At 44.0% G+C, this 10,849-nt stretch overlaps 1 protein-coding gene across 4 annotated transcripts in view; it reads right to left on the bottom strand.

Annotated features, from left to right (window-relative positions):
- The window catches only part of LOC111148957 (G protein-coupled receptor kinase 4), a 74,125-nt gene that overhangs the window by 26,246 nt on the left and 37,030 nt on the right, over window positions 1-10,849 (bottom strand). For all 4 annotated transcript variants that reach the window (XM_022505799.1, XM_022505797.1, XM_022505796.1 and 1 more), the window contains one exon: window positions 5,908-6,098. In XM_022505799.1, the coding sequence (XP_022361507.1) occupies window positions 5,908-6,098 (191 nt within the window). The remainder of the gene's footprint in view (window positions 1-5,907; window positions 6,099-10,849) is intronic.

A 10,849-nucleotide genomic window follows, 5' to 3' on the forward strand; every position in this document is an offset into this window, starting at 1 on the left:
GTCTGTCCCTAACCAAAAGCATTTCAGTTGATCTGATTTTACAGAAACTATGTTCCTCGGTTAATTTTTTAAAAGATTTTTATTTATTTACTTATTTTACACATGGGGGGGCGGTCAAGCAGGGAGAGTAGGAGAAGGAGAAGCAGGCTTTCTGATGAGCAGGGAGCCCACTGTAGGGCTCAAATCCAGGACCCTGGGATCATGACCTGAGCCGAAGGCAGATGCCTAACGACTGAGCCTCCCAGAGGCCTCCTTCCTCAGTTAATTTTTAAAGGACATTTAAAACCCCAAAGGCAAGAGTCCCCTTCCAACTTCCGCATAATGAACAGGCAAAATGTCATGAAAAGATGCTGGAAGGGAAAGTACCCAGCTAGACTGGAAATGCATGCCCACACCCGTGTCTTTATGTATTGTTTTGTTTGAATCAAACAGCTCACTTAGATATACGGCTGCACACTGAAAACTATGACCTCTCAAAGCTCTCTCTATATGCACACTTGATTTCTTTCCCTCGCTTTTTCTCACCGAACAGTTTACACAAAGCCATGTTACAAGTAGATGTATCTAAAGGTATGACACAAACTACACACCCCAAAACCACACACCTGGGCCACTCACACGGTCGGATGCCACCTCCCTGCTGTTCACCCGCCCTCCTGGAAGGGCTTTGCCCACACTGCCCTGAGCCTAGCACTCCTTCTGTGGTTCGTTGTGTTGTTGTTTCAGGCATTTTATCTGAACAAACAGCAGAGGATGACAGACAAAAAAAAGATGAAATGCTTCAGGAAAATCGTATCTGGAAAAAAAGGGGGGGGCTCTAGGATGCTAGGGCATTTTAGCAACTATTTTAACATGTTCTCCAAATAAATAACAGATGTGAAGGACACAGCCTAGGGCCTGGCAGGCAACAGAAAGCCAACAAGTTTGCTTCTTCCTTCTTTTTTTTTTTTTTAATTTTTTAATTTATTTATTTGACAGAGATCACAAGTAGGCAGAGAGACAGGCAGAGAGAGAGGAAGGGAAGCAGGCTCCCCACTAAGCAGAGAGCCTGATGCAGGGCTTGATCCCAGGACGCTGGGATCATGAGCTGAGCCGAAGGCAGAGGCTTTAACCCACTGAGCCACCCAGGTGCCCCATCCTCCTGTCTTTATGACCACTCTGGTTTATGTGGACTCCTCTGCTCACTTTCTCCAGTAGGCACACACGGCGCACGTCTCCCCCAAAAGAATGATCCCTTTACCCTCTGCTCTGATCTTAGCCATCTAGCCAAGATGCCAGGTGAGTCCCAGGTCCTCCCGAAAGCCTTCCCTGATCAGGCCTGGGTCCAGTTTAAATCATTTATACTAGAAAGAATTCTGCAAGCCTGTGAGGACTGACACACCTGGCTCCCACAGACGAAGGAGGCCCCTGGGCTCTCCTTCTGACTAGGAACATGCTATACCCTACAGGTGGCTCAAAGCCGGGCCTGAGAGCCTCCTCTCTGACCTGAGAGTGCTGAGATCATAGAGTGTTCTTATTTGTACCATCCGTCTGCAAAAAGAAAGGTCATCTTTCTGGTACCTGGTCTGATAAAGGCTATCAAGAGGCAACTTCGGACTATAAGAAATAATTTCAAAGAATGAAAGTGGTGCTTGACAGGTCCCTAGGGGAGGGGACGCACCATTAGAGGCTGAAAGCTATGGGTCATCCATTTAACAAATGGTAGGCGCCTCCTACTGGTGGGTGCTGTGGACATGCACTAAGTTCCAACTAAGTACTGGCCAGCCCACCCCTTTCCCCTGCTCTGCCTGAGGGCAAGTCGGAGCCCAAGGTGAAAGGCTAGGGGAAAAGAAAATCTTCTAACCAATCCAGTAATGAGGCACACCTTAGAGATACAGGGATTTGGTCTAGACAGTCAAAATTCAGTGACTATCACAATAAAATGAGTCAAACGAATTTTTTGGTTTCCCAGTGCATACTAAAGTTATGTTTGCCCTATACTGAGACCCATTAAGTGTGCAATAGCATTATGTCTAACAAAACAATGAATACCTTTTTTAAAAAAGATGTTATTTATTTGAGAGAGGAAGAGTGTGAGAGAGATAGAGCGAGAAAGAGCAGGAGCAGGGGGAAGGGCAGAGGAAGAGGGAGAAGCAGACTCCCCGCAGAGCAGGGAGCCTGATGTGAAGCTAGATTCCAGGACCCTGAGATCATGACCCGAACCGAAGACAGACGCTTAACCGACTGAACCATCAGGTGACCCCTAAACAATGAATGCCTTAATTAAAAAATGCTTTACTGCTAACCATCATCTGAGCTTTCAGCAAGCTGTGATCTTTTGCTGCTGGAGGGGTCTTACCTCGATGCTGACGGCAGCTGAGTGATCACAGTGAGGGTTGCTGAAGGCTGGGGTGTCTACGGCAGTTTCTTAAAACAAGAGAATAAATTTGTTGCACTGATGGACTCTTCCTCTCCCAAATGATTTCTCTGCAGCAAGCGATGTCTGGTAGCATTTCACCCACAGCAGAACTCCTCTCCAAACTGGAGAGGAGCCCTGCCACCTTATCAACTAAGGTCATGCAATGCTCTAAGTCCTTGTCAGATTTCAACCATCTCCACAGCATCGTCACCAGGAGCAGACTCCAGCTCAAGAAATCACCGTCCTCACTCCTCCACAGAAGCACGTCCTCACCTGTGAGGGCAGCAGGTCGCTCGCCTCTCCAGGCTCCACTTCTGGTTCTCTGGCTGTTTCCACCACATCTGTAGTGACTTCCTCCACTTGGTCTTGAACCCCTCAACGTCCTCACCAGGGCCGGAGCTCACTTCTTCCAAACTCATGTTAGTATTGACATTGAGCCATGGGAACATTTTCTTAATGGCGTCTGACATGGTGAATCCTTTCCAGAAGATTCTCAATGTATCCCACCCAGATCGAGTGGAGGAATCACCATCGATGCCATCTACCGCCTTTGCAAAATGTGTCTCTTAAATGATAAGACTTCAAAGTCAAAATTACTCCTTGCTCCGTGGGCTGCAGAACAGACACTGTGTTTGCAGGCAGGGAAACGGCACTCATCTCGCTGTACATCACCAGAGCTCTTGGGTGACTGGGTACAACATCAATGAGCAGTCATATTTCGAAAGGAACCTTTTTTTCTGAGCAGTAGGTCTCAACAGTGGGCTTGAGACGTTTGGTAAACCTCGCTGTGAACAGATATGCAGCCATCCAGGCTATGTCATTCCGTGGGTAAAGCACAGGCACAGGAAAGGTAGCACAATTCTTAAGGGTCCTAAGAATTTCCAGAATAGTAAAGGAGCACCGGCTTCAGCTGAAAGTCATCAGCTGCATTAGCCCCTAATGGGGAGCCAGCCTATCCCTTGAACCTCTGAAGCCAGGCACTGATTTGTTCTCCGGCGAGGACAGTCCAAGATGGCATCTTCTCCCCAGATAAGGCCGTTGCGTCTACATGTGGAGAATCTGCTGTTTAGGAGCCACCTCTGGGGCGATCCGAGCTGGATCTCCGGCAGAACCTGCTGCAGCTTCTCCATCAGCACGTGCTGCTCCCCCCACCCCTCTGTGTCTCCTTAAAGCTCACGAACCCACTCTGCTAGCTGCAGACTTTTCTTCTGCGGCTTCCTCACCTCCCTCAGCCTTCGTGGACTTGAGAGTCAGGGCCTTGCTCTGGATTAGGCTTTGGCTTAAGGGAATACTGGGGTGGGTCTGATCTCCTATCAGACAACCCAAATTTTCTCCCTATCAGCAATGAGGCCGTTTGGCTTTCTTACCATTCATGGGGTCCCTGGAGTAGCGCTCTCAACTTCCTTCAGAACTTTTCCTTCATATTTGCAATGTGGCTGTTTGGCACAAGAGGCCTACCTTTCGGCCTATCTCGGCTTCAGACATCCCTTCCTCACTAAGCTTAATCATTTCTAGCTTTTCATTTCAAGTGAGTTATGTGTGACTCTTTTCACTTGAGCACTTAGAGGCCATTACAGGGTCATTATTTAGCCTAACTGCCATATTGTTGCGTCTCAGGGAACAGGGAGGTCCAAGGAGGAGAAAGAGGGAAACAGCCGGTGGGTGAAGCAGTGAGAACACACACAACACGCACTGATTACGTCCACCATCTTATGTGAGTGCTGCGTGTGGTGCCCCCAGACAAGGACGACAGTAACATCGGAGATCAGAGATCACGGTCACAAGTATAATAATGAAACGGCTTGAAACACTGCAGGAATGACCGACACGTGATGCAGACATGAGGGGAGCCCACGTGGCTGGAAAAGCAGCACAGACAGGACCTGCTCAGCACACGGTTGTGACAAACCTTCCGTCTGTAAAAGAGGCAGTGCATGCGAAGCACAGTAAGGCCACAAGCAATGAAAGGAGGTCTGGTTCACGTCTTCACCGGAAGCAAGCAGAAGGGCTTACCTGCACTGAACTGCACTGAACTCTGAGGTGCTCCCGGAGTGAAAGAGGGATCAAGCTCCTCCAGGCCTGCTCCCTGCTTCGTGGGCCACCCATCTCTCCCTGTGAGTGTGGTGACATGGCCTGTGTCCACGGGAATGGCTCCCAAGGCAGCAGTCTGCCCCCGGTGCACCACCTCAGGGGCTCTGCCCAGCCCCATGGCCAGGCCTGTGATCCGGCCTTCGAGAGATCCTAAGGTGCCTCCAGGCAACGTGAGACAGAGCCAAGAGTTCATGAGAAAGGGATCTGAGAAAGGGTTTCTGAGATGCTTGCAGCTGGAGTGACCAGCCCTCCAGTGGGATAACACAGTTGCTCTGAGGATGCCCCCGGGGAGCACACACCCCCATACTCAAGGGTGGGGAACTTAGGGATGAGCTGCACTTTCTCCGAATGCAGGCGGAGGGGCTGCAGAGAAGAAAGGCCTCCAACCAACAGGCCGCATGTGCAAGGGTATGAAGATGTGAGGACACTCAAGAAGTACGTGTACATCACGAAAGCAGACAGTCCCCATTTGGGGTGCAGGACACCCGGCTGGAGAAATCAGCGGGGGGGGGGGGGGCACCACACGGGCTCAGGAGAGCCAGGCCCACAGGGCTCCAAGCTAGGGATGCTATGACAGGATGGGATCCACACCACAGGAAGGCCTGTCATCAGTTGCACAGAGCAGGAACTGGGGCAAGACTGGCATCAGCGAGACCATTCAACTGTCTGTCTGCCAGGTAATCTGAGAAAGACATGAACTAAGCCAGTGACCCCAAAACCTGGATGTAGGGAAACATCAAGGTCTGATTTGGTGACCAACTGGATGGGGCAGGTGAGGGCAGGGGATACACAGACCCCTTGGAATGTAGGGGAAATGGCAGGGTGAGAAACGGCCATAGGCAATGGTCCACACCAGTAAGTAGATGTCCTTACAGAGATGAAGGGACAGAGCTACACAGGGAAGGGTCAAGAAAGGTGTCAGAGCCCAGGAACTCAACACCCAAAGGGTGACTGGAGGGACTGCTTTCCCTAAAATTAAATATTTGATCATACTAATTTAATTCTACCTATTAAATTTTCTTTAGTGAATTCTAAGATGCAAAATATTAAAATAAAGTATTATTTTGAGACATTTAATTGTTACACTATTTTGTTGGAATAGAGCCCAGAGTCCTAAATAGAACTTATTTAGAAATGGGCTCTTTTCATGCTTACATGAATAACACTGCCTATATTTGATCAACTTAACAAATAAAACCGACCTACTAGAGATCAAAGAGAACTAAAATGAAAACCAAGGTCCACTGCTGATTGACCATATTCCCAACAGTGGGAGTGACCAGACCCTGTGTATGGCCACCAAGGGCTCCACCACAGCCCTCCTGCCCAGGCACCAGGGTGGCCGGAGGGAGCCCGGTGGGAGCCTCAGGCTCAGGATGAACAGTCTCCCAGGCCCCGGGAGTTCATGCTGTTCTTACCTGTACACAATTCTTTCCCTCTGCAAATCCTCCAAGCCACAGCACAGCTCGGCGGCATAGAAAATAGCTCTCTCCTCATCAAAGCCAGGGTTGCCCAAGTTGTGGATGTGAAACTTCAAGTCCCCTCCATTCATAATGGTTAGCACCAAGCACAAGAAATCTTTGGTTTCGTAAGTGTAGCACAAACTAACCTAAAGACAACAGCATCATAAAAAACAAAGCACAGACACCTGCTCATTCCTTGGTGATTTCCTCTATTTGCGAACATTATTCACACACTCCGTGTTAGGTTTATCACAACACCCGAATCCCATATGCTTCACTGAAATGCATTCCATGCATCTGGGGCTTCTTGGACATTTTAGCTGTCCAAGATCTTACAGAGTTCTATACTGAGAGGAGAGAACTTTCTATAGCTAAGTGGGTAGATGGCAAAACTTCACAAAGACACTTGGGATCATGATTCATCGAAGGTATGCTCTAATTGTTGAGCACTTACGTTCCACACTTCTAGAACACCCACGTTCAGCATACAAGTTAAATTAAAGTTAATACCCCCTCTCCCACAGTGCAAGAGAGGTCTTGCCACTGCACATCCTTCCAACATTTCATGTTGTCAGTCAATGCTGCTGAAGGAATAGTTGTCTCTTATTGTGGTTTTAATGTGCATTTCTCTGTATATACAAATACAGGAGACACTTGTCATACTTTTTCATATATTTATCCATTTGGAACTACTTGTGTGAAATACCTGCCCAAGTTTTTTGCCCACTGTTCTGTTGGTTTGTAGGTCAATTTACAAACACACACACACACACACACACACACACACACACACACACACATCCTGCTGGGATTTTGATTGGGGCTGCATTTAATTCATTTAATCTATTTATCAATTTGGGAAAACAAATATCTTCATACATTGCATCTCCTAATCCATAAACCTGGTATCCTTCCATTTATTTCATCTTCTTTAATTTCCCATAATGGCATTTTAGATCACAGTGTAGAAGTTTTGCATATTTTTAATATATTTTTGCCTAGATTATGATGTTTTTTGATGCTATTGTAAATGGTATCAATTACAAGTTTTAATTTTCTAAGTATTTGTGACTAGTATTGTATCTAATAACTTGGCTAGATACACAATAAATTATATAAAAAGTGTTGGCCTGTCCCCGTGCATACCATGTTGTGGGCCAGCCAGGGTGGGCTGTGGGAAGGAGGAGGGGATACGAATGACACAGGTTCAGGTCATGACCCATTGATCAACTGTAAACAGAGAGGAAAAAAAATATAATCAAGGATGAAGGAAAACTCACAGAGGTAATCAAAAACTACATTCAGACAAATAAAATGGAAATCAACTTTTCAAAACCTATGGGACACAACAAAAGCAGCTCTAAGAGAGAAGATCATAACAACACAGGCCTTCCCCAAGAAGTAAGAAAAATGCCAAATAAACAATCTCACTTTATATCTAAAGGAACTAGAAAAAGAACAAAGCCCAAAGTTAGTAGGAGGAGGAAATAATAAAGATCAGAGTGGATATAAATGAAATATAGATTAAAAACAATAGAAAAGATCAATTAAACTAAAGCCTGGTTCTTTGAAAAAATAAAATCAATAAACTTCTAATTAGATTCATCAATAGTAAATATATAATTCTTTTAAAAATTAGAAATGAAAGAGAAGTTACAAGTGACACCACAGAAATCCAAAGAATCATAAGAGATCAGTATGAACAATTATACACCAACATACTGGACAACCTAGAAGAAATGGGTAAGTTCCTAGAAACCCAATCTTCTATGACCGAATCACATAAAAACAGAAAATATGAACATACCAATTACAAGTAATGAAACTGAAGCAGTAATTTTAAAACTCCTAAGAAACAAAACCCCAAGACCACATACCAAACATTTTTTTTTTAAGATTTTATTTATGTATTTGACAGAGAGAGAGAGAGAGAGAGAAAGATCACAAGTAGGCAGAGAGGAGGGGGAAGCAGGTTCCCCAATAAGCAGAGAGCCTGATGCAGGGCTCGATACCAGGACCCTGAGATCATGACCTGAGCCAAAGGCAGAGGCTTAACCCACTGAGCCACCCAGGCGCCTCCCTATCAAACATTTAAAAAAAGTTAGTACCTATCCTTTCAAACTATTCTAAAAAAGAATTGAAAGAGGAAGGAAGGCTTCCAAATTCATTTTACAAAGCCAGAATCACCCTGATACTGAAACCAGATAAAGACACTACAAAAAAAAGAAAATTATAGGCCAGTATCCCCAGTGAACATAGATGTAAAAATCCTCGACAAAATATTACTAAATCCAATTCAAAAATATATTAAAAGGATCAAGTGGGATTTATTCCAGGGGTGCAAGGATGGTTTAACATCCACAAACAGATCAAGGTGGTACACCATATTAACAAAATGAAAGATGAAAATCATATGGTCATCTCAATAGATTCAGAAAAAATTTATGACAAAATTCAGTACCTATTTATGATAAAAACTCTCAATAAAGTGGGTATAGAAAGAACATACCTTAACATAATAAAGGTCATATATGACAAACCCACAGCTAACATTATCCTGAATGGTGAAAAGCTATAAGCTTTTCCTCTAAGATAAGGAGCAAGACAGAGATGCCCACTCTTGACCCTTTTACTCAACATAGTATTAAAAGTCCTAGCCATAGCATTTAGGCAAGAAAAAGAAATAAAAGGCATCTAAACTGAAAGGAAGAAGTAAAATTATTTGCAGATGATGTGATGTTATATATAGAAAACCCAAAAGACTCCACCAAAGAGATCTGAGAACTAATTAATGATTTCAGTAAAGTCACAGGGTACAAAATTAATATACAGAAGCAGGTTGTATTTCTATACACTAATAACAAGCTGTCAGAAATAGAAATTAAGAAAACAATCCCAGGGGCACCAGGATGGCTCAGTCGGTTAAGCATCCAACTCTTGATTTTGGCTCAAGTCATGATCTCACGGGTTGTGGGATCAAGCCCCACATCAGGCTCTGCACTCAGTGGGGAGTCTGCTTGAGATTCTCTCCCTCTGTCTCTCTCCCCACTCACATGTGCACACTCCCTCTCTCAAATAAATAAACTTACCGTAAAAAAAAAAAAAACAATCCAATTTACAATTGTATCAAAGTAATAAAATACATAGGAATAAATTTAGCCAAGGAGGTTAAAGACCTATACTCTGAAAACTGTAAGAGACTGATGAAAGAAATTGAAGACAACATAAAAAAATGGTAAGATACACCATCATCACGGATTGGAAAAATTAATATTGTTAAAATGTCCATATTACCCAAAGTAATCTACAGATTCAGTGCAATTCCTCTCAAAATACCAATAGCATTTTTCACAGAATTAGAACAAAAAAATCCTAAAATTTGTATAAAATAACACAAGACTCTGAAGAGCCAAAGCAATCTGCAGAAAAAAGAACAAAGCTGGAGGCATCGTGCTCCCTGATCTCAAACTGTATTACCAAGCTGTAATAATGAAAATAGAATGGTATTGGTATAAAAACAACCACACAGATCAGTGGAATAGAATATAGAGCCCAGTAATAAATGCATATATATACCCCGTTAATATATGACAAAGGAGGCAAGAACATATAACAGGGGAAAGAGAGTCCATTTAATAAATTGTGTTGGGAAAACTGGACAGCCACATGCAGAAGAAGGAAACGGGATCACTACCTTTTACTACACACAAGAATTAACTCAAAATGTATTAAAGACTTGAACATAACAAGTAAAACCATAAAACTCCTAGAAGAAACCATAGGAAGTAAGTGCTTTGGCATCAGTCTTAGCAATATTTGGGGTGGGGGACACAATCTACTGAGGCAAGAACAACAAAAGCTAAAATAAATGGGATTACAACAAACTAAGAAGCTTCCGCACAGTGAGGGAAACCACCCATAAAACGAAAAGGCCACCTACCAAATGGAAGAATTTGCAAATCACATATCAGATAAGGGGATAATATTAAAAATATATTTTTAAGGGGCGCCTGGGTGGCTCAGTGGGTTAAGCCGCTGCCTTCGGCTCAGGTCATGATCTCAGGGTCCTGGGATCGAGTCCCGCATCGGGTTCTCTGCTCAGCAGGGAACCTGCTTCCCTCTCTCTCTCTCTCTCTCTGCCTGCCTCTCCGTCTACTTGTGATCTCTCTCTGTCAAATAAATAAATAAATAAAATCTTAAAAAAAAAATAAAAATAAAAATATATTTTTAAAAACTTACATAAATTAATATGAAAAATAACCTGATGGAAAAATGGGCAGAGTACTTGAATAGATGTTTTTCCAAAGAAGACACACCGATGGCCAACAGGCACATGAAAAGACTCTCAACGTTACTAACCATTAGGGAAAGGCAAATCAAAACCACCATGAGATTTCACTTCACACACGGCTAGCATCAAAAAAACAAGAAATAACAAGTGTGGGTAAGGATGTGCAGGAAAAGGAACCCTTGTACACTGTTGACGGAAATGTAAGTTGGTGCAGCCACCATGGAATCCAGTATGGAAGTTGCTCAGAAAAGAAAAACTAGGGGCGCCTAGGGGGCTCAGTTGGTTAAGCATCTGCTTTCAGCTCAGGTCATGATCCCATGTTCCTAGGACTGAGCCCCACATCGGGCTCCCTGCTCGGTGGGAAGTCTGCTTCTCCCTCTCCTCCCTGTTTGTGCTCTCTCTCGCTATCTCTGTCACTATCTGCCTCTCTCTCACAAATCAATAAAATCTTAAAAAAAAAAAAGAAAAAACAGAAATACCATATGATCCAGCAATTGTACCTCTAGGTGTTTATCCAAAGAAAATGAAAACACTGCGGGTTCCATAGTGTAATGGTTAGCACTCTGGACTCTGAAAATGAAAACACCGATCCAGAGAGGTATCTGC

The sequence above is a fragment of the Enhydra lutris genome, unplaced genomic scaffold (genome assembly GCF_002288905.1).
Source record: "Enhydra lutris kenyoni isolate GAN:26980312 unplaced genomic scaffold, ASM228890v2 scaffoldscaffold21, whole genome shotgun sequence".
Taxonomy (NCBI): Eukaryota; Metazoa; Chordata; class Mammalia; order Carnivora; family Mustelidae; genus Enhydra; species Enhydra lutris.